At 34.5% G+C, this 25,644-nt stretch overlaps 1 protein-coding gene across 8 annotated transcripts in view; it reads right to left on the bottom strand.

Annotated features, from left to right (window-relative positions):
- DNM3 (dynamin 3) overlaps positions 1-25,644 on the bottom strand; it is a 693,285-nt gene that overhangs the window by 2,611 nt on the left and 665,030 nt on the right. For 2 of the 8 annotated variants that reach the window (XM_058310135.1, XM_058310134.2), the window contains one exon: positions 1,892-6,734. The exons of 4 other annotated variants lie outside the window; for them this stretch is intronic. In XM_058310135.1, coding sequence (XP_058166118.1) covers positions 6,665-6,734 — 70 coding nt within the window. In that variant the 3' untranslated portion in view covers positions 1,892-6,664. Of the gene's footprint in view, positions 1-1,891; positions 6,735-7,156; positions 24,785-25,644 lie in introns of those variants that run through there. 2 more of the 8 variants (XM_058310136.2, XM_058310139.2) reach the window with 1 other exon arrangement.

Below are 25,644 nucleotides of genomic sequence, written 5' to 3'. Positions count from 1 at the left end.
TAATAATATTCCAGAACTGTGGGTGATTCTTAAGGCTTAAGGCAAGAAGAGGCAATAATAATAGGCATTTTTCTAAATTCTTCTCTGATATCTTTAAGAATTGTAAATCAACCAGGATCCCTTGCTTTATAATAATTTCATGGGGGCGACATAATTAATTTAAAGGAGCTCTTCTTTGGAGAGTAAGAGAGAAAAGGTAATATGAAAAATTATCCGAATTTTCCACATGGTTCACCATGATTCATTGCACATAATCTGTTTTTCTGCTTCCTGTTTCTATGTGATCTTCTCCCTGGGACTCAGGTACTACTGTAACAAAGCACTAGGGCTACAGGAGGATTGTCCTAAGGTGGAAGCTCTTGTTGCTCTTATATTTGACTTTGTCACTCAACTTTTTGTTAGTGACAGTCTGTACTGGGATAATCACACTCAATGCTTTTTCTCTCAGGCCTAAAGCTCTGTGAAGGAAGCTTTTATAGTCAAATAAACCTGAGAAAGATGTAGACACTAACTTCTCTTGGAGATTCACAATACAATCTGACTTCTAGTAAAAAATATTTAATTTTAATCCATCATTTTCCAAATATATTTGGCCAAGAAACTCTTGGTGTATACATGTACAAAACTTAATAAAATCTCATGGGATACACTTCGGGAAACTTTGAATTAAGGTGGTAATTTTAGCTATCTCTTGCTTGTAATTCCAATTATTAGACTGTCATAGTGTGAAAGAAAACCAACAAGGGGTCTTAAAAGTAGCAATGCCACATATAGATTGAAGAGCTGGGAAGTATAGCATGAGGCACATCTAACTCAAACACCAGATATGTTTCCCATTATAGAACTTAAAAGATTGCAGCAGAAAAACACAGATCTTGAAAACAGAAATTGAACAGATGTTTACAATGATAACAGAACTCTTTTAAAACCACAAATAGAAAATGTGGCAGAGTCACAATAAGGTACTATGTTTTTGATAATTTTCAGTGGAAACTATTTTGAATCTATTATTAATATAACTTAGAATCATGCAGTTAAAAAAAAGTGCACAGCATGATTCTTATCTAGACTTTCCTCCAGTAAGAAGCCTCCTTTGAAGGCACTGATGGCTCTGCTCATGAAATATGTATAGATAAGGGAAAGAAATTACAACTGGAAAGGGCAAATTAATATAAGTCTTCCTAATACATCTTTTCATGATGAGCATATCCTGATCACAGCGGGAGAGTAAACCAACCTCTCTCTACTCCCAAGCCTTTCTTGTCTTCAATTTTCCCATGGCATCATCTGGGACTCTATACATTGTTACATAGTCCATCATCAAAACTCTTATAATGAAGACTCTACTTTTCTGGATACTCAGTTGGGACAAGGGGATGTGTGTAACTACTGAACACCTTTCCATTCTCTGAATATTGGGAACCTGAGAGTGGTAAATTCTCCCTTCTATGCCCAATGAGTAAACAGTAGAGGCCAATCTTTGGGTCAGGAACCCAGTTATTTTCTATGAACCTAACATTTGGGCAAAGCATCCTTCTTCCTACTTTCTAGGGTTTCAGTTGCAAAATGTCAAGTGTCTCTTGGCAGGTGTCACACTGCACCATCCAGCTGCCTACAGTTTCTGTCTTGCTTCAGTCTAGAGCAACAATGACTTCAAATCGAGAAGAAAATGTCTCCCATTCTTCCACCTTTGGTTATTTAATTTACTTTCTTTAAAAATCTTGTCTTTCCTCAAATTAATGCCAACAATGCAAAATGCTCTTATTCTCCAGCTTGGTAATTCTGGGCCAATTTGACCAAAAGAATTGTAAATATTTGGATATTTCAGGCCTTACTGAAAAACATAGACATGACTCAAATACAAATATCTTCAAGAATGAGGAAGGGGGGAGTCCTTCAAATATTATAATTTATTTCAGGTTCAGAAATACAGCTTCACATTTTCACAACAGGTATATGTGACCTTGAAGAATAATATAGGCTTTAATATCTTGCTTCAAAGATTCCATTCACAGAGTCCATATACCAGCATTAAGAAATCCTTACAGTGCCAAGAAATCAGAAGAAAATATTCTGGTTCTATTAATTAAAGAATCAACAGAGGAGATAAGATTTTGCTTCTGTGTACTCCTTTATAAATGATAAAAAGGAACTTGATTCAAAAAAGAAAGAAAGAAGAAACAGAAAAAGCAAACAAAACAAAGGCTGTACATATGGAATGAAGCACAAATTAAGTAATAGTGATGGAATTTCTGGTTGGGAAGAATAATTTTTATCACACTGGCTGCAAACAATGCAAGAGGTTAGAGGAATTCCTATCATAATTTAAAACATATTGCATAATGAGCAAAGTTTAAGGAATTCCAGGGTAAAAATTAAAAAGAAATTAATATCTTGATCTTAGCCATGTGTAAAACCGCAGACCAGAGAGGTGAGTAGTTTCACCACTATCAGTATGAACAGGTCTTAAGGCAAATAGCAGACACTGCCTTGTGTTACCTCTTTCTTATCTCACACACACAGACTCTTACATACATATATACAAATAGCTATGCATATAGTACATAGGCTTTAAAATAATCTTGAAGTTTTACAATACAGAGCACCACATAATTTTAAACATACCAATTAAACAGATAATAAAGATTATCTAGAAGACATATTTGAGCTTTTTGGAAAGCATTGAGTGATCTGGTGAACTAATAATTGTTTCTCTAAAATCATCTACCATCATTCATTTGTAGCTAACAAGTCCTCCAAATGAAATGATACAAAAATCATGGCTTGAGTTTTAACATAGTATCTTCTTTCATTGTGTTCCACAGTTTAGGGATGTATTATTTTGCCTTAATTCTTGATGCTAAAGAGATTTCTGTCGATTTCAAATTAATTATACCTTTTGCCAAATTAAAAAAAAAATGTTTATAAGAAAAAGCACTTCTAAGGCATCAGACAACTTCACTCTGATTTTAAACAAATTTATTCTGGAAAATCCACTAATTTTATTATAGTGCTGTATCCTACTACTTTATTTTTGACATTTACTGTAGAGAGAAAATGTGTGTAGACCAACTTATCTTTTTAAGACTCAATTCAGCAATCCCAAAATAATTTAGATTTCGAATTAGAAATCTTAAAAGATAGGTTTCCATATCTTACTCTTCTTATCAAACTATACTGGCAAAGATAATTCCTTCTTACACAGAAATCCTGTGGATTCAAATACAGATGCCTGTGGATGTTACTTTACCTTGTTGTTACGGTAATTCTGAGTTTTGTGCCTTTCAGAATGAAAATAATCTGGGGTTAGAAAATTTTGTATACCTCATATATATCATGAGAAATAAATCACTGTTAGCATATATGGCAGATCCTTCAAAGCTCTTGTGTTAGCATAGTTTAAAAAATATATTCATACACACATACAAAGCACATGTATACATAGATATTTACACCCATACATAGCATATATACACAATGCACATACAATCACATTCATGCTTGTGGCATTTTAACAAGGGCTTTTAAATCTATCTACCCAAGTACATAAAATACATGTCTTACAGAAACAAAGTTTACTATATATATACTGTATACACAGAGACACATGCATTGAAAATGTGTTTGTACACAGAATACATCAACATTTACCATATAATGGTATTAGGTCCCATTTCATATTTAAGAATTATGGCTATAGTCTACACTAAAAAGTCATAAAACGTACAGGACTACTTTTTAATTCTAAGTTCAGAGGGCAAAGTTTTGTCACAGTAATTGGTTTCACTATAATGTTTTAGTTTATATCTGAACAAGTAGGACATTTGCCAATAATCAGACCCTACTGCTCTTCTATGTTACAAGATACAGCTAAAAGCAAAATTCAGAAAAGCAGATGGTTTTTGGAAATGCAACATACCTTTTCTAAATCAATAGTATTTCAAGAATCTGTCCACAATTGAGTAAATGGTTAGTCCAATTAGTCAATATGCATGCAAGATTTAGAATGTGACAATAAAACTAGATTTATCTATCAAATAAACGTATACAGTTTATTTTTCCAAAGCCTAAAACACACAATATCTTATCTTATTTTACTAGACTTGATGGGGCTACATCTACTGTGTTTACAACACAAAGGATCTGATACGAGGAAGTTACACAAAAGAATAGAAGTGGTATGGGAAACACTTAGAAAATTCATTAGGTGCATTCCCATCTTAAGGCTTGATGTGCAAACTATACCTCAAACTGCCCACATCCTAGAGCTGCAGGCTTCATTTTTGTTTTATCTCCCTTTAGCAGAATACAAAGTCTTTGGGAAACGGCATTAACACTAATAATATGATGTAGTACTGCAACATGACTGCAGAAATTCCAGAAGAGGCTGGGTTCTACTAGACATAACATAGGAGTCAGTAAGAAAAAAAATGTACAGCCAAAGAGAGGTAATTGCAACAGTACAACTGTGGGGCTATAATCTGAGAGCAAAAGTCAAAGATGACAGAGGCCATTGTTTAGGACTGCATAATATTAGTGGAAAGAAACTTGGAAAAAAATCCTCAATTTTCTTTGACATGGTTTGTGCTGATCTTAGAACACACCATTGGTTATCCACAACATTTCCTTTAACAGAAGGAAATTTTTGAAATACAGCAAAATACAAAACCAAATTTAGCACAAAGCCAAGCCCTGAAGTTTATAATCTGTTAGCTGCTTATTTTAGAGAATTCAGAGGAAGAAGCAAAGGGAATCCTAAAACGAGGGCATTTTATGAAAAGCTCTCTCTCACTGCAGTTTATTCTTTTCACTGTGGATGTTTACGATTTTTCCATTTAGCTGACACACTATTTTTTTTTATTATTGATACACTATTTTTAAATGAAGATACAGTATGTATCTTATATATCTGTTCCACTCACAAAGAGTTAATTTTTTTCCAGTGAGAAAAAATAAGATGTGAAAGAACTCAGGGTGATGTTCTTTATACAATAGCTTTTAATTTTAAAAAGTTAAAAATGCCCTCTTAATAAATCTCATATTCTCTGACTGTGACTAATACAAGTGAGCTAGCTGTAACCCTTTAGAATAAGTTTAATACAATGTCATCTAACTTGGCGAGATGTCTTTTTAATAATGGTTAAAAGATTTTACTTCATGCTTTATGGGCGTCTGCTTTGGGTATAAACTACACAGGAAATTAAAGTTAAGTTAAAATACAAATCATGCTTGCTGCTTTCAGAGGCAGGCATTTCAGTTGCTGAAACCTGATTTACTCCTGTAGAATATGAAATAGTGTCACGGGACACCACTATTCAGTGAGTACTTGGTCTGCTGTCTGGGAACAGTTAGACAATTCCAGGTGACTTTTGGCTGTTTCCTACATGCTAATTGTCTGGTCCTAGGTAGTTCAAATCTCAGCTTCAAGGCTGAACTATTAACCCCCAGGTTAACCTGCCCTTGTAAATCTTAGAAATCACCAATTTTCTTTAGATATCAGTGTTTTCTGGAGTGACCTGGATAGTGACCCTGAAATTGTACAACTGAAAAAAAGTGAGTGCTCTTAAACCATGGCATCTCTTACTGACTTTTCTTTCCATTTCAGGTCCTGTTCTTTAAATGTGGTCAGCCCACAGTGAGGTTTGAGATTTACAAAGAAAGTTTAGAATGGATAGAAAGTTACATTAAACCTGTTCAAAGGTAGGATAAATTTTTACATAACGGATTTACAAATTAGTATGGGAAGAAAGAAAGTTTTTTGTGCTGATAAAAATAAACAGGAGTTGGTGTCAAACTATAGTTAGCCATGCCAAAAATTAGATCAATATGAAAAATTATTTTCCATGTCAGTGTTTACTGTAACATATGAGGAAATGAATAAAGAAATTGAATTTTCCCAACACTTGTAGAGGTATGATATTTTGCTTCTTCCTTGAACTTTGAAAGTAACTAACCAAATCCGTTGACTGACTACTGAAAAATAAGCTTTGATTCACTATTGAGTATATTTCTAGCATGAAAACAGAATGTGTTGGTATGAGGAAAAGCTTCCTAGAGTAATGAATACATTGACTTTTCCTTTACAAACTACCTGGTGCTTCTGGGAAAGCTTTATTCTTAAAGAATCTTAATTTTAAAAAATCACTTCCAAGCAGTCCTATGAAATAAAGAAAATGGCAAGAGGATTTAAATATGTAATTATGGAGTAATCAGTAGCATTGATAATAGACAACAGAATTTCTGTCATCCTACATAGAATGTGGGAAAAGAAATATGTATGGCTTAGGTCTAAGCCCATTGTCTCATAAGAATTATATTTAATGGGCTACCTTGTAGGTAACCTGGAAAACTCGTCCAAAGCAATTTCAAATATATGCAGGTGTAGGTAAATGGTCCCCAAAGTCTAGGGCTGCTACACAAACCTACCTTGGTCATCACAACATACAAAGCCTGTAAGGATCAGCAGTTTTCAGAAGTCAAATCCCAACGATTTGACTATAGTGTGAACAATGAAGAATGAGGGATGAAGATATTAATAAAACTGGGTTACTTGCCTATTGATGTCCATACATGCGACTACTCATGATCTACTGCAATGATTTTATCAAATATGTTGCTTTTGCATAATTCATTAGTAACTAATTGCCACGCCAGATACTTTTGTTTAGTCTAACAGGGAGGATTCTAGCGGACGGATTATAGTGGGACGAGTTGGTGATGGGGGCGGTCTCCGGCTAAAAAGAGAGAAAGAGAAAGGTAAAGAAACAAGTAGAATATCTAGTAGGAAGGTGTTCTGAGGACACTGAGAAAGAGCCATCACGCACATGCTCATGCACATACAGGCCAGCAGGAGTCATTGCGATCTATAATAATCTTTTAACATTGTCACTTGTCATTCATGTAGCATTTTTAAAGGAAAGTCAGGCATTTTTTCATATGTCCATCTTTCCCAAAACTGATATTGTCCCTCCCAATAATAATAGTAAAAGTTTTAAATCACTGAAAGCCCTCTGAAAAGTATTGCACATTCCTCAGCCTTAAAATAAAAGATTATAATTGGTTACACAGAGAATGTGATATGCTGATTCTGGGAGCTAATAAAGCATATTAGGCTTCCGAACAATAGGTTTTTAACGTTTATTTCTGCTTTATATACTTTTTCTTTCTCTTTTTGTTACCGTCAGGATATTAGTTATCACTTCTTATTGGATTTAGTAGCAGCTTTCTCCAATTTGTTCTATAATTTGCTTCTAATTTTCAGAGGACTAAAAACCAGAAAATCAAGGTTTTTAGAATTCTCTATAATAAATGTAATAGGGTTCAGATTAATGCCTGAGAAAAGTGATAGAACTCTAGTTCTATTTTGGGCCTTCAAAGTTTTATTAATGGTAGTAGTACCTAACGCTCACTTTCTAGTTGATAATGGTATCTCTGATAGCTGAGGTTTTTGAATAAACAAACTATAGATAATGAAATATTACTGTACAGTAGGGCCTTGTTTTACATGAACTCAACACAAGTGAATTCAGGTATACAACTTAGCAACTGAAAAAAATAAAGGCAGAGAAAAAGAATTAAAATTTTAAAAAATTATTTCTATGATTAATTTTGTTTACTTATTGTTACTTGTATGCTTATTTGCCTTATTTATAAAAATGTGTGATAGATATGTTTGTATAAGAAATAAATATTAAATAATGGTGTTTGCTAGCATGATTTTCACCTTACACAAAGAGTCTTGGAACGTATTGGTTGCATAAAGCAAGGTCCTACTGTGTTTAAAAATCTCAACATAACCAAGTAATATTTATTCCCTGATCCCCTACATTTATTTCCTAAATTTATTAATATGTTTTGTGTGTGTGTACATGACCTCATATGTAGTATCTGGGAGGTAATTTTTATAGCCAACAAAATTCAACAAATTCTACAAATTGTAACCTTTCTTTTTGATAAGACTTTCCATCTGATTTTTTCAAAAAGACCCATTCTGCACTTACAGTCATCTCATGGAATTTTCTTCTGTGTTGGAAACACTAAATTAAGCAAATATCCTTTCTCAGGTATAAATAAGTGAAGTTAGAAATATTGAAGAAAAAACAATTATATGAATATTGTTAAAAATCACAGACCTATAAGATGAAAATAGATGGCCAAGGAAAAACCAAAGCAAAATAGATATTGTTGATTAATGGTAAAAATACTGACAACTTAGATTTTAGTAGAGATACTTTTGTCTCCTGACTTGAAAAATGTGTAAGAGGTTTTAGAGGAAAGCTTTCTAATTTAATTCTAATTTAATGCCTTGCACTAGCCTCATTATTAAGTAGGCACTCAATTTTTAAAAAGTGTAATTAAAGATACCTTATAGGCACAATACCAACACTAAACCTAGCAATACTCGGAGCTTAATCTGAGTCGACAAGTAAATCCTCTTCCTGCAGAAAGGCTACCTTGACCAGCTGAAATGTTCTGGCAATTCTCCATTGGGAAAAATCCTCCCATAATTTCCCTTTTACTGACTACCATGCAAAAGTACATGCCTTTTTGCTGGCCTATTACTCATTTTCTTTAAAATGGCCGTATTTATTTAACTTATGTCCTGAATTTTGAATCTGCATCACTTTCTCCCTTGATGTGAAGTTTCTAGAGGCCAAAGGTCATGTCCACTTAACTCGTTGCATACCGTTTTAGTAAGGGTCTACATGCAATTCTATTCTCAATGTTCTTCTTTTATTCCACCTGGTAGCAGTACTATTTGTCCTTCAAGATACTCATCTGTGAAGCCTTCTCAGTCCTATTTCCATTCTCCTATCTGAGTACAGTTGCTTCTGAGGCATCTAATCATAACCTTATTGGTAATTTTACTAAACTGAACTCTAATTAGTTCACAATTTTCTTCACTGATTAGAAATGGGTTGTGTCTTATTCATCTTCATATTCCTGCAGAGTCTAGCTCAGTGCTTGTCATCCAGTCACAGTATGTTTGACAAATGAATAAATGAAAGTTAGTCCTTGTAAGTAAGAAACAACTTATAAGTGTGTGATATTCACTGATCTTTACTGGATTCAAAGATAGTTGTTAGTAAATCTTTTCTGTGGCAAAAAAGTAGCTAAAATGGCAGTAGGATTTAGACCCTTGCAAACTCTACCTATAAAGTATTTGATCAACTCTTAAGTAGGTGTTTGAAATTAATTTTAAAAAAGTAGACTCCTTGCCCTTAATGCATTCTTAACAATTAAGCAATTTAAGGTGGGGTGGTGGCCAGAATTTGAACTTGAAGGAGGGAATAACTCTACCAAAAGATTCAATAATGGGATGGACTTAATTAGGGGATTTTTATTAGAAAAAAGTAGACCTTAAGCTGCAAATTCAGTTAGAGGCAAGATACAGGAAGGCATGGTAGATCAGAAATTATTTTATGCATATGTAATAGCTTGGACCAAAGATTGTAGCAATGAGAGAAAGGAATGCAAACTGAGTTTTGGGTTTTTTTCTGATCTGCCTGGTCTTGGCCTAAATGTCATTCCTCAGTACTTTCTGACCATCTCTAGTTTCCAACCTTCCCCCATCCTCTATCACTTCTGCTATTTGTATATTTCATAACACTTAACCCAATTTGTAATTGTGTATTTACTAGATAATGGTCTGTGTCCCCCTGTAGAACAGATACCACATATTTTCCATTTATTATGTTTATCCAGTATAATGTGATTAGATGGCCATGAATAAATATTTGATGGATAATGGACAAACAGATGAATGATTGAAAAGTACTTAAACAAAGATGTTTAGCCAGGTTAGTAGTGTTCAGCTCAGGTTAAGAGATCAGCTCCAATGAAGCCATGAATGCAGCACTTTCAAGGCATTTGCCAGAGACTTTGATTGAGTCAGCATGCTTACATAGGAAGAGACCTGGACCAAAGTTGAAAGTCGTGGATTCTAGCTCCAACTGTCAATTTGTCAATTTGTCAATTCATCATTAATCCACTCAACTTCTCAAAACCTCGGTTTTCACAGGACACATTTAGACTAGATGATCTGTACTGTGTCTCCTACTTATACATTGCATGCATTGTTTATTGAGCATCTACTATGTGGACTGATAATACTGCATGATTTTAAAGAACTCAGAATCTATTTAGAGAGGGAGAAGAGTAGACTAAGACAAGTATGCAAATGATTATATACTAAAAAGCACCCTTTTAAGTGGAAAAATGGGGGGAAATTCCTTAACTCAGACTTTGAGAATATATCCTGGGAAGCTTGAGAATACAGTCATGTGGCCAAAGTAGGAACAAATATGATTTTAACTGTTGTATATAAAATTTGGAAGTTGTTGAAGAATGTAGGTCTTTAGTGAGAGTAGAAAGAAACTAGAAACTAACTGATGAGGACTAAAGGGAAATTGTACATGGTGGGGGTAGAGGAAAGATTTAGATACTCTGATGGTGTAGGAACTTCTCATTAATCTCCTCCCCAATCCTTACTCCATGGTGAAGGGACAAGAGAAGACCAGCAGCTATGGGTAACTGCAGAAAACAGGGTGCAAAGGGGACTAGCAGAATATAAATTCCTGCTATGTGCCAGGCCTTTTGTTTTTCTTGTTCACCACAGTATCCCAGAACATAGTGTGGTCTTTGGATAACATTATATTTTTTTTAGATACATAAATCAAGAGAACCTATTCATCATGAGCTCTTTAAGGGAATCCCCAGGGCCTTGCATTAAATAGGTACTGCACACTTATGTGGGGAACTAACGACTGAAAGAAATAAAGATAATTCTCATCTTCTCTCAACGTAATTATGGGCATCTTTAAAATATGCCAGTTGTTAAAGTTGTTAAAATAACCCATATATGTTGTGACTTAGTAATTAAAAATCCTGAAGTAAGTTAGGCCACAAAAGCCCTTACCCTCCTGGAAGAAAGGAACATCATTTTATTTCTAATATAATAAAATAATAATAATAATAAATAAACCCCAGTAATTTGGATATAAAACTCTACTAGAAAGTAATTCATGAGAAGCAATAAGTTGTGCAGGGCGAATTTTCTTAGTAAGCAATGCCCAGATGTTTGCCAGCTCTAATTCCAGAAAAACATGTAAGGTTTACTATTAAGGTTCATTTTATTGATCCAGTTCCTAACCATTGGAAGAGTTTCCAAAGACATTCACCTCACAAGACAGTTTGTTTTGGACAAAGTAAAGTTATTTGTTTTGTACCAAATTTTCCTCGGTTGCTTTTTTTAGTGATGGACTTCATTAACTAACCCATTATATTGAAATAGAGCATCTTGCATCACTTAGTGTTTATTGAAACATTGTGTTGTATGTGGGCGGTTTATGGTTATGATAGAAGAGACATACTTTTGCATTCAAATTAAAGAGAAAGATGTAAGGTTTGAAGTTGTATTTGTAGCTGCAGGGATGGGCCATTTATAGTATTTTGGACAATGAAAAAGTTTGTAGGAAAGTCAAATGTTTATGCAGAGTGGGTATTGGGGTGGGGGGAGAAATTAGCTTCATTGATAAGGGAGAAGAATGCATTATTTGTTTTATTGCCTCACCCTATTCTCTTCTAAGAATGAAAGAAGTAAAATTTCATCAGCTCTTTAGAAAACTGATTCTCTGAGTATTTGTGATATGAGGCCAGTCTTAGCAGGGGTTGGGGGAGACTTGAATAGAGCAACCTGATTTGGGGCATCAGCATGCAGGACGAGGGTAGAGGTAGGTGGAAACCACCTTTCTTCTAGCTTCTTCCCTCCAGGTAGCATAACACTGATTACTGAAATGGCTTGATCTTTCTGACCCTGACTTTATTCCTTCTCAGGATGAGAAGTGGGAATTATCTGACTGGTAAGTGTGTGAGCCAGCCTGGGTCTATGCAGCGCAGTCTCCTTCCCTACCTATGCTTAACCCGAGACCTCACGGCTCCTGGTCCAGAATTCTTTCTATTGAGTAGTTGCATGGGCATGTTCTATGGCAATGGTTCTCACCTGAAGTGTGCATCAGAATTCCCTGGAGGGTGTGTTAAATCACAGTTTGCTGGGCTTCACACACAGAGTATTTAATGGGATAGGACATTTCGCACAAGTTTCCGGATAAGGCTGATGATGTTGGTTCTGGGACTATTCTTTGAGAGTCATAATAAATGATTTTTATCTCAATTTATAAGCACTTCAATTCATTTGGCAGATAATATAAGAGCAAAAAGAGAAAATGCTGGGAAAATCTTAAGAAGGATGAAGAAATGCTTTTAGAAACACTTGGATACGCTTGAGAATTAGACTTAAGTATGGATCAAATCAGCTTTAGGTTTAAGTTGTAGAATCTCAGATATGGTACAATGGTAGTTGTCACTGGAAGAATAAATAATTACTTGCTTAGGGAAGCTTATAAAAATGGCAGTAGGTATAGAAGGTAGGCTTTTAAAAAAACCATATTCTAGATTCTCATATTTGAGGATGGGAGGGATAAAGTCCCATCTGATTAGTTAGGGGAACACAAGTTAAAAAGAAGAATTTTATAAAAGATATACAAAAAGTGATACTTCTAGAAGAGATATCTTCCTTAAAGTGTAGTTATTTGCAACAAAAGGCTATGCAATAGGTTTCATTTATTCCATAATACTACTTATTAAATATAATTGAAGCTTTAAAATATATCTGTCTCAAAAATTAAACATGCACAAAATTACCTCTAGGATCATGTGAAAAGTTAAAGACCTCAGGTTTTTTTTGTTTGAGAGAAGTTGTAGGTTTACAGAAAAAATCATACATAAAATACAGTTTCCATATTCCACTCTCCTATTAACCTCTTGTGTTAGTGTGGAGCATTTGCTACAATTCATGAAAGAACATTTTAATAATTGTACTGTTAATAATAGGTCATCATTTACATTAGGGTAGGTCATCATTTACATTAGGGTTTACTGTTTGTGTTGTACAGTCTTATAGTTTTTGTTTTTTAAAATTTCTATTCTAGTAACATATATTCAACCTAAAATTTCCACTTTTAATCACATTCAACTATATAATTCAGTGCTGTTAAATATGTTCACAATGTTGGGCTACCATCACCACAAGTTTTACATCAACCCAAATACAAACTCTGTACAAATTAAGCATTAACTCCCCATTCTCTAGCCCTACCCTAGTCCCTGGTAATATTTATTCTAGTTTCTTACTCTATGAATTTACTTTAATTATTTCATATCAGTGAGCTCATACAACATTTGTCCTTTTGTGTCTGGCTTATTTCACTCAACACGATGCCTTCAAGGTTCACACATTGTTGCATATATCAGAACTTCATTTCTTTTTACGGCTGAATAATATTCCATTATATGTATATACCACATTTTACTTATCCATTCATCAGTTGAAGGACACTTGGGTTTCTTTCGTCCTTTGGCAATTGTGAATAATGCTGCTCTGAATATCAGTGTGCACATATCTGTTTGAGTCTCTGCTTTCAGTTCTTTAGACCTCAGGTTTTTAAGAGTAACTAGAATCTAATATCAACTTGCCCAGCTTCTTTATTTTATTGATAAAACAGGTCCAAACAATAAAAATAAAAGGTTTTGTCTGCTGAACCATGAGAAGTAAGGAATTTTCTTTTTTGGGGCCACGTCTGGGCACTAAATTCTTAGAAAACAAAACTGAAGGATACAAAAAAAAAAAAGGTTCCTGGGTTTCTTAAAATTACAAAGAATGCCTCCCATTGTAGGCTCTTCAGATACCCCAAGTCTCCAGAGCTGCTCTAGACAAAAATGGCTCTGGGGTAAATCAGCTCAGTTGGGGGTGGCCCATATTGAATCTCCTAGGAACTAAAACGCCTTGCTTTTCCATGACCCTCCTGAATTATTAAACCTTGCATCATTTTTAAAAGTTTGAACCATGTATGTAAATCTTATCATCTGAACTACACTGTAAGCTTCTTAAGTGAGATCACTGCTTATAATTCTTATAACCCTTCACTTGTGAAAGGCAGTATCCCAACCAGTAGATCAATAAATACAAATGAGTGAATTGAATAGAAGATCAATGAAAGACAAGAGCAGGCTTCAAGGTGAAATGGAAAGGCAACTAACCATGTGACCCGGGAACTTCACTTCCTTTTGTGAATGTCTGTCCTAAGAAAATAGATTGCGGAATATAATATTTTAAATTTTGGAATTGTGTTTATTTGTTTTGTTTTGCTTTTCTGGCATTGTGTTTATAGTTTGCTTCTTATTTTGAGCATTATTTCAATAAACTAATTTTACATGTCTAGCCAGTATGAGGCTAAATTGAGGAAAATTATTAGTCATGATTTTGTCACATGTCAAATATTTGGAAGAAAATATTTTCTAATTTATTGTAAAAAATATTATATAATACTTACTAAGTGTTTAAAGACTGAACACTTTCCCCCCAAGATCAGGAAGCAGGCAAGGATACTCACTATCACCACTGTTATTAAACATTGTACTGCAAGTTCTAGCCCTAGCCAGACCAATTAGGCAAGCAAAAGAAATAAAAGACATCCAAACTGGAAAGGAAGAAGTAAAACTCTCCCTATCTGCAGATGATATGATCCTATATATAGAATGTCCTAAAAAAAAAAAAACCCACAACAAAGCTATGAGTGCTAATGAACAAATTCAGCAAAGTGGCAGGGTGCAAAATCAATCATGCAAAAATCAGTAGTGTTTCTATACACTAGTAATGAACAATCTTAAGAAGAAATCAAGAAAAATTCCACTTGCAATAGCAACTAAAATAATCAAATATTTGGGAATGAATTTAACCAAAGTAGAGGACTTATAAATGGAAAACTATAAAATGTTGCTGAAAGAAATCAAAGAAGACCTAAATAAATGGAAGGACATTCTTTGTTCATGGATTGGAAGACTAAATATGTTAAGATGTCAATTCTATCCAAAGCTATTTTCAGATCCAATGCAATCCCAATCAAAATTCCAAGAGCCTTCTTTGTAGAAATGGAAAAGTCAATCATTAAATTTATATGGAAGGGTAAGAGGCCCCGAATAGCCAAAACCACATTGAAGAAAAAGAATGAAATGGGGAAACTCACACTTGCTGATTTTAAAGCTTGTTACAAAGCTGTAGTAATCTAAGGACACAAGGATAGACACACAGATGAATGAAATTGAATTGAGAGTTCAGAAATAAATCTTGCCATCCACGGCCAATTGATTTTTTTTTGGGCCTAAATAAAGGAATTTATTGTTTCATGGTTTTAGAGGCTAGAAGGCTTGTTTTCTCCTGGAGTCTGGTGTTCTGGTGCTAGCTTATGGCAATCCTTAGGGTTCCTTTGTCTAAAAGATTTTTGACAAGGGTGCCAAGTCCATGCAATTGGGAAAGAATAGTCTTTTCAACATATGGTGCTGGGAAAACTGGATATCCATGTGCAAAAGAATGAATATAAAAAATTTAACTCAAAATGTATTAATGGCCTAAATATTTAAGAACCAAAACTATAAAATCAGAAGAAAACATAGGGAAACATCTTCAGGGCCTGTGTTAGGCCAATGGTTTCTTAGACTTTATATCAAAAGCATGAGTAACAAAAGAAAAAAAAAAATAGATAAATGGAACTTCATCAAATTTTAAAATGTCTGTGCATGCAAGGACTTTATCAAGAGAGTAAAAAGACAATATTTGGGAATGGAAGAAAATATTTGGAAACTGCATGTCTGATAAGGGTTTAATATCCAGAGTTTATAAAGAAACCCTACAACTCAACAACAAAAAGACAGACAACCCATTTAGAAAATGGACAAAAGTCTTGAATAGACATTTCTCCAAAGGGGGAAAAATGTTCAATAAGCATCTGAGAAGATGATCAACATCATTAGCCATTAGAGAAGTGCAAATCAAAACCTCAATGTAATACCATTTCATACCCACTAGAATGACTACTATTAAAAAAGCAATAAATGTTGGAGAAGATGTGGATAAAATAGGAATACTTGTTCATTACTGCTGGGAATGTAAAACAGTTCAGCTGCTGAGGAAAACAATTTGCTGGTTCCTCAGAAAGGTCATAATAGAATTATTACATGACTAGCAATCCCTCTTCCAGGTATATACCCAAAAGAATTGGAAGCAGGCACTAGAACAGATACTTGCACAATGATGCTCAAAGTAGCATTATTCACAACTGCCAAAAAATGGAAGCAACCCAAGTGTCCGTCAACCAATGAATGGTTAAACAAAATGTGGTTATCATTCAGCTGTAAAAAAGAATGTAGTCCTGATACATGCAACAACATGAATGAAATTTGAAGAATCATGTTTAGTGAAATAAGCCATACACAAAAGGATAAATAATATATGAACTCACTTATCTGAAGCAATTCGAATATGCAAATTCATGGAGTCAGAAACTAGAAAAAGGTTACCAGGGCCTGAAATGGGGTATAGAATGTGCAGTTAATGCTTAACTGTTACAGAGTTTCTATTTGGAGTAATGGAAAATTTTTGGTAATAGATAGTGGCAGGTAGCATGACTCTGTGAATGTAATTAAAACCACTGAATTGCATATTTGAAAATGGTTAAAATGAGAAATTTTAGGTTGTTTATATTATCAGAATAAAAATTTTAAAAAACTATGGACTTGTACAATACCAATAGTGCACCCTAATGTAAAATATGGACCACAGTTGATAGTATAATTATAAAATATTGTTTTGTCAGTAGTAACAAAAATAGCACACTAATGCATAGTGTTAATAATAAGGAAAACTGTGTGTGTGGGGGGCGGGGATATGAAAACTCTGTATATCTACAACTTCTCTAATAAAAAAGCAATACTATGTGATGCTATTCAGTGTATTTTTGCCCTTTTCAGCTTTAGTAATTGAGTGACCCAATATTGTCTAAGAATCATTTACAAAAGGTGTTGGAAAGAACATAGGAATTGGATTCCATTTAAAAGGTTTATGGAATTCTCTAATGTGATTCTTATTACATATTAGAGTATTTCTTTCCCATGTGAAAATGAACCCATGATTTTATAATATATATCACCGAGAAAGTATGAACCGATTCATGTAATTTGATATAAGACCATAAGAAGAAAAAGTTTTTAATTTTTATTTTGGTGGTATAAATGTGTAATAACCTAGATAAATTAGTCTCTGAGATAAATGGTAGTATGATCTGCTTTGTCGCACTTTCTTTACATTATCTTAAGTATTTCACTTGCATTTTACCCAAAGGGATGGTACAGATAAACTGCAAAAAGGCACAAAGGCAGTTTAAAGGATGGCTTAATCTGATCATCCAACTCTAGTTTGTGATTTTTAAAAATAAATTTAAAATAGCATTCACCCTGGCCAGGTTTTTAATAGAATAAAACAAGAGGGACAGCTTAAATTGGTTGCTCAAATTCACTACATATTAAACTAATTCCAAAATAAATTTCGATTAAGGATTGCAAGTCAATTCATTTTGTTTCTTTCATTTCCTCAGTAAGCCCTACTTATATGCTAGGCACTATATGAGTTAAAGATAGTTGCTGCTCAGAACGGGTTTCTAGTCTAGTTGGGGAGAGAGACATGAAAACAATGGGATAAATGCTGTGACACATCAGGAGTTTCAGGGACACCTAATCCAGCCTGGAGCTAGAAGGAGGTTGGGGGTTTGAAGGACTTCCAGAAGTCCAGAAAGTAGGAAAGATCGAAGGAGTTGGCATTCTAGGAACAGGAAATAGTATGTGCAAAGCAAAGAAAGCTAGAAAAAGTCCTGTCAGTTTGAAAAGTTAAGTGCTGTTTAAATTCTTTATTACAAGTACCAAAATGACTAGTTTGGTCCCAAATCCTAATTAATAAAACAGATAATTTAGAGGATTTTTAGTTACTTTTCAGATTAAAAGTAAAGATTACTTTTCAGATTAAATTTTTATATTTTGGCATCCATACTTTATCATTAACTGGGGATAATTTTATAAGCTGGGGATAGGAAAGCACTAAAAAAGATGCAAAGAAGCAGAGGAATACAGTGTTGAGGAAACTACAGAGAAAAAGGATATATGTTTTTTTTAAAAAAAAGATTTACAAGCACATGACTATTGAATAAAGTTTAGGCAGTGCTCCTTCCAATGAGCAACCCCCTTCCTTCCTTCCTTCCTTTGGTTTGAGAAATCCCCGAAGTGACCTCCCAGAACTTCTGTGCTGTAGGAACTATCCTCATTGATGGTGAACGTAATAAAAGTATTTCTGACTCACTTCTTCTTTCATCCTTTTCTTCCTATCTTTCCCCTCACCCTAGGCACAGGAGAGCAGGGAGGAAGTTTGTCACCATTTGGGGGTAAGTAGATGTTGAAAACTAGCCACTTGCCACTTGAGAGGCAAGCTTACACTCTAATATGTACATTCCTTTGTCATCATTAAGTCAGGCAAAGCAGGAAAAGGAAGCAAGGATGGGAAAGAAAAAGCCAACATTTTGATTGAGTACATAAAACTAAAATCCATTCTGCTTTGGAAAGATGGAGAAGACTTTTTGTCCCTTTTCAAGAAAGCAAGAAATTTTCAGTCAAGGGAATTTGACTTGGGAACTTACTTTAGAGGGGTTTTATACATATATAATTTAAAATATTGACAAAAACTAATTTTCAAATTCCTTTTTTTTTAACCACAAAAAAGCCAGAAGAATTAGAGACAAAGGTCTGTGTTGCACCAACATTTCATTTCTGCCTGATCGTGTGCATGGTGAATTAAAAGTTCAGTTTTCAATTAAAAGTCCTTTTTTAAATACAGTACCTGAGATTTTTCTTGTCACTTATTATAGTCCTGGTAGTTAAAATGGAGACAGTTGCCCTTTAATAATTAAAATGATAGCGATTAAAACAAGTTCCAGCAGGGGGAGTTCTAACATGCTGTAGAGCTCAAATTTTAAAAACAAAAAAAATTTAAAGCAAACAGAAAAACAGAGAGGCAGTGTGCTTTGCAAGCTGCTATGTCAGTGAGCAAATATGTGACTAAGTCCAATTAAATGCTTAGTACAAGGCCAAGTGATGATACTGGTGGAGACAGATCAGCCCACATTTCTTCCCTTCCATAAGTCTCCTCTTTGTGATGCCCTTAAACTGAGACTGGGTGTGTGGAGTTAGCTCTAACAAAAGAGGGAGCAAAAGGCTGCTTTCTGAGCAAGTCTAGAAGTCTTTCTTTTCTTCAGAAAACGTCCTATTGTTTCTAAATGATTCTTTGGCTCTGGCTTAAACACTGTATTTTAAAACGGAATTTTCATGATTGGTTTGAAGGCGCTACAAAACCTAGCGGGTCAGTCTCCTTTATTCAGTGGCTTATTGAAATCTTTTTTAAAATGAGGGAAATGCCATGTTTTTAAAATTCGATGCTTAATAGGGCAAGGAAATCATGTCTCCTGGGTTATGTTAAAAGTCTGCGGAAAGAATTAGAGCATTCTAACACACACACATCAACGGCAACACAAAGAATTTACTCGGGAAAACGCCGAGGAGTATATGAATTTAACAGTATCAGATTTTTAGAGTAAGCCTTTCCATTTTGGAGACTGCTGTGGAGGTGGAATGGGTGAGTGGGCATATAGAATGATCAGAATTACTTAACCTGAAGGAAATTTTCAACCAATCCCTTTTAATCTCTTGCCAATAAGAAGTCAAACTTTTGTTTTACACCTTAGTGGTGTGCTCACATTTAAAATTTTTATACAGGCTCTTACAGAAACTTTAACTAGACCAATTCAGACCAAAAGTCACTAAATAAAGCTAGTCTAGACGGAAAAATCTATGAAAACCATATGTTTTTTAGGCATCTGTCTTACAAAACCTGCCATCATCCTGGAGAAATAGTCCACAAAATATGCTTTTAGGAAAACACTGCTGTAATGACCATAGGAAGCCGAGCTTAAGACGACGGGCTGGTCTTGGAGAAAGTGAAGTCAAAATGTTTATAAATGAAAAGCTTTCAATTTCCACTTACATCTAATTGTTCATAAACATTGCTGAAAGGATTGGCAAAGGCAGATATATTTATTTTTCTATTATTCTAGAAAAAGTTTACAGCTTTGTTTCTCTATACTCCCATACAATGTTAGACCAAGGGATCTCAAAGCAACTCTGTTCTCACCCACAAGGAACTGTTTTGAATAATGTTATACATCGATGGGGCCAAAGAACCAGAACATTTTCTTCTGATTATTACTTCATCCTATTGGCCTGCCAAACATAGCCAAAAGGCAGGTTTCTGACATAAGTAACTAAAAGAAGATTATACTATATAATTAGGTGTAGGGCCCAATTGAGAGACAAGGGAAATCAGAAGGATGGGGGTTACAAAGCAGGGGTACAGTGAGAATGTAGTAAAAAGGAATATGTTAGACCATGTTTTTAAAATTTAACACTGCTCTCTAAATGAGACAATGGTCAGTATTCTAGCTATACATGTTTATATCTCAAAATGCACTTTTATTTAATAAGTGGTATGAAACCCACAGAAAAAACTTAGGAATGCAAACTTTAGTAATTAAAAATAACATTTCAATTGATAACTGTGAAATATAATTTTAACTGATAATTGTGAACTGATAAGTCTATGAGACTATGAAAGTATTTATAAATTGCAAGGATTCCTTATGACCCTCAATAACATTTTACTGAAAATTCTTGCTCCCCAGGGCAGGGGGCTTTGGAACAATACAGTAGTAATGATTATTGGCATGAGTGCTCCACTGTGTTGTTCAATCACCTAGAAGACTATGAACGAACAATATATATTAAATAGTTATGGAACAAAGGTACTGAGTTGGAGGAGGATATAGAAAAAGGCATAAGACATAATTAATAAGACATAAACCCATAAGACATAATTAATCACATATCAAACTTTAAGGGAAAACACAATATTCAATATGTTTATTCAAAGAAAATGTACTTTAAGTTTTCAATATACTTTATAGATTTCAAGCATTAAGTATTAAGATGGTGATGGTGAAACTTAGAATGTTTGAAATATTGAAAAAAAATCAAGCAATCATATTAACATCCCCCATAACAGATTCATGAACTATAGGGTACTTAAAAGTAAGTTAACTAAACTCTAATGATGAATGCAGAGCATGGATTTTATTTTCATTTCAGACTTAGGTATGTGGAGGGAAATTACTACAGTGGTTTCTCTAGTTAACACATGCACAAATGTTTCCTTAATTTTCCACTCCAAGAATCAATAAGTAATGTAGGATTTGCCTCATGTGAAGTTTTATTATTTTACTTATTAAAATATTTTCCAACTCTACTGAGAAGCACAAAGCAATTCTAGTTTTAAAAATAAGTAGACATTTTCCTCAGGTTTATAGCTTTTCCTCAATGAATGGTGCCCTAATGATATGAGCAGTGGTGCAGACTTATTTGGCAAATGCCCTTAAACATGATACGAAGGGTACGTTTGAGGGAAAATTTCATTCCCTCCTAAAATTGGCTTTAAGAATATCCCAATACAAACTTTAAAAAATACACATGGTACAGAATGCATCTTGTACAATATGTATTCCCAAGTGGAATAATTTCAGGTTAGTCTCTCTGGGCTTCAAAATGCCTTTAAAAGTCTTTCTTACCTCCTACTCAAATAAGACATTGCATTCTAGTTGAATGAGACTATATATTGATCTTCTGAGACAAGTAAAATACCTCAAATAAGGGTTATATATTTTAGTAAACAGATCAAAAAGAAATTTAGTTAATGTTACTTCATGAAAATCTGAAACCAAATACAGGTAATAGTTATGCAGTGGTGGTAACTGGCATATTTGAATGTAAAGTAAGATGATTTCCATTGATGATGCACAAAACCTATTCAAAGTCAACTGAGGCCTTCTCATACCACTTCCCTCCTCTTACTTTTTAAAATTATCATAGATGCTTAGGGATTCTCCTGTGATGGCACATCTAGATTGTGGTTCTTCAGGTCTTTAATTCAAACATCCTCTAAGTCAGTTCATGGTCCTTACAACTTGCTATCAATCCTTCCATCAAAAAAGCATGGGATAATTTCTAAATTTCATATTAATATACACATTTACTGGGTTCCTAGAAGTGCAATTGAGAAGAGTATTTACACCTTAACCTATTTTTCTGTGTTTAATATTCCCAATGGGGGGCAATATTGACTTTAAAAAGATCTGGAATTTTCTATGTCTACAAGCAATTGAAGTCAAAAAGGTTCTGCCTTGCCACTGATTGTGAGAAACTGAGAATTTTGCTACTTGCCATTTTAACCAGCATTTTTTTTTCCCTGATCCTTGGATGGACTATGTTCTTTCTGTAATTCATGTGATCTGATAATTTTGCCTAGAAAACAGGAGTGGACTTTTCCTAGTGCTTATAGGAATAGTTAAAAAATAATTCAAGAAATTAGAGCACTTGCTATTTGTGGTTTTGCCTATCATGTGGCTGTGATGCCTGAAAAGCAGCCAGAAGGAAAAGAAAGTATACAATGCCAAGGTAAAGCTTACTTACCTAACACCTTGTGGCTGTAGACTGCCTTACACAGGAATTCTAGTTTTGGTCAGAGTTGTCATGTGATCTAAACTTCACATAATTGCTAGTAATGTGGCATCAATTCACATGAGAGTCTTCCAAATTCAATGCTCTTCTAAAAATGCCCCTCCCCTCCTGATTTAAAATATTGGCCAGACAAAAGTCTAATGTTCTTTTGGCAACATTTGTTAAGCCAGATGGATTTTATTTGGCAACTAAAGGGTTAAATAAATGTATGTTTAGATTCAGAGTTTCCCCCAATGATTATAATATGTTGGCATGAACAAGCTAGAAGATTTCAATATCAGCCATTTTAAATTTCTGCATTTAAACTGCAATAAAGTTATGACAAGCAGACAAGCCACCAAACCTTCAACTAAATCCTCACCTCCTTTCTCATATTGCTGGACGTGGGCATTTAAAAAATGCTCTGAATGAAAGATGCCACATTTACAATTTCATCTTTAATTTCCTGACTGTTATTGGCTAAAGTAACTGTAGTAAGCATTTTTCAAATTCTGCATCTAATCTTTCATATAGCTGTTAAATCAGAGTCAAGGAAGAAGGCTCCAGCAGCGCATTCTTGTAGTTTGGTGCTTGATAAAATTTAGAGGTGAAAGAGCCATGACTCATGTTATGCCGTGCATCTCTGAAGTCACTGTAAATCATCACACCACCTAACCTTAACTGTCTGAATGTGAAGGTTTCCCCTACAAAATCATTCTTTTCTTAAAGTGAGGGAGAGTAAAAAAGGCAGTGATGCAATAGAAGTCTTAGTCTGTGTGTGTCTAACTGTGTCTACTTATACTGGTTATTATTTTTTCTTTTTTTCTTTTTCTTTTTGAGCTGACATCAACTTGTATATAGTAACATTCAGCAGATTCCAACTGGTGACAATTTGCTGCTGACTGGCCACAGGAAGAATAATAATCATGTGTGCATTTTTCACTGGCCAGTGGTTCCTTTGCCAGACTCATGTCTTGGCTGTCTTTCTCTATCAATCAGGGCAGTCCTGGGTACCTTGAACTCAGAAAGTCTTTCCCTTCCATGGTTAAACCTTAGCAATTTAAAGTCCCAAAGAGAACAATGACAGAGCTATTTGCTATTATTTGTCATGGACATGGAAGCAGTTGTGTTTGGTTAACTCAATCGCAGTTACTACTGGGCTCACAGCAGCATATTGCTATATTTACTGCTGCCTGCTGCTTGTCTGCATTTACCTTACTCCTACTTTTCCTCATGTAGGTATTTTTGTTTCGTTTTTTTTTTCTTTGGCCTTCCTCTATCTGATGTTTGGAAAAGTAAGATAAGGGACATACTGAAAATAGAAAGGCATTCTGAAGTCTACCTTGACACATCTGCAAAGCTCCCAAATTCTGACCTCCAGAACACTTGCAGTTCTGTTCCTGGGTTTTGCCTGAACAGACTGCCAGTCATTCTGAACTGCAGCAGGATGGAGATATTTGTGTAAAGTAGACTCAAGTTTGCTAGACCCAAGAAGGAAACCACCAAACTAATTTTACTTTCACTTAAACCAGATTGAAACCAAGACCCGAAGAAAAAAAACTTTGACATTAACTGTTGATTCATCTTAGTGAAATATTATGTTACAACCAGAATCACAGTAGTATTCGAGTGAGGCTTTTGATGGGATATTTGAGGGGCTTAATTGAAATTCAACATTTTCTTTAGTGAACAGCATGTGGCCAAATTTCTATTTTCATAAAGTATATTAAGCATCATGGCAACTTGTGTTAAGCCTGCAACAAATTGTTAATTACATTCAGGGTCTCAGTAACAAATTTTGTAACATAGTAACCTCATAAGAGGCCTCAAATATTAAGAATCAGAAAGAATACCTCAACATTGTTTCCATTTTTTGGCAATTATATTTTAAAAATCTTTGCTTGAATTTTAAATCCAGTTGCTAAAAATAAAAACCATTCCCTCAAAAATCAAAACACCTAATTATAAATTTATTTATTTATTCTTCAAATGGGATGATAGCTAAGGAAATAGCTCATGACTGAAATCAGAAATTGCAATATGAATTCATCATTTGTCCAAAGAATACTTAGCTGCTAAAACAAATCAGACTTTAGAGGGATGCTGATGGGAGAATAAGTCAGGTTGATTCCTGTACATGACTGAGGAGGAATTAGACAAAGACTAGTCATACAAGTTGCTTAATTGTCCTTGTGCCCTTAGCCCACGACTTCAAGGCTCGGCAGCTTCATCCTTCATGGCACCAAACCTTGATGTTAGGGATGCAATGACACTCATAAGAATCATGGGTTTGTCTTTACTCAAAATTTGGGGGACTGGGTGAAACAAAACAAAACAAGGAGATCCGATCCCTAAGTGAAAGGGATTCTGAATTAACTGTAAATTACATCAGCCCATAATTTATGTAAAAGAGATTAAGTATTGCAGAACATCAGTCAAATATATAAAATAAATATGAAAAAAATTAAACTATAAGGAGAACCAAATGTCTTTTATCTCTCCATCTATAAAAGAACATAAGTACATTGATTGTCTCTTTACAGAGAGGGATTTATAGATCTTTTGGGGTGTTGCTTTAGGAATAAACTACTGAGACTGTGGGATTATGGTAATACTCTCAAAGTCTGCCAGACAAAATCATGGAAACTGTGTAAGTCATTGAACTGATAAAAATGGGAAACCCTGGTATAATCCTGCTTTTGGGGTTCTATGTGGGAATATCAGGTTTATCATGGTGCTCTCCAGAGACTGTTTAATGGAGCATTTCTTGGTTTCAATTGTGTGTTTCTGTCATGTAGTTGACCTGGAGAAAAGGTCAAATCCTTTTATATGATTTTCTGCCATTTCTATAAAGAGACCATCAGACTTGTTGGACAAGATTAGTTAAAAGAAAGTAACTCCATTTTCAAGTTTTTTTTTTTTTTTTTTTTTTTTTTGGTTATGTGGGCTGAGGGGAAGATTGAGTGATGAGGTAGATGAAGTTTGCCTTTCCTTGGATAGAGACCCTTCCTCCCACCCTTATCCCCTTTTGACTGTTGCAAAATAACTTAGTCCAAGGAAAGGGGAGAAGACAAACGAGTGAAATAATGCCAGAGTCAGCTGTTGCCT

This window comes from Dasypus novemcinctus, chromosome 13 (assembly GCF_030445035.2).
Source record: "Dasypus novemcinctus isolate mDasNov1 chromosome 13, mDasNov1.1.hap2, whole genome shotgun sequence".
Taxonomy (NCBI): Eukaryota; Metazoa; Chordata; class Mammalia; order Cingulata; family Dasypodidae; genus Dasypus; species Dasypus novemcinctus.
Note: the sequence above shows the minus strand (reverse complement) of the source record. Positions and strands in the feature narration are given on the sequence as shown.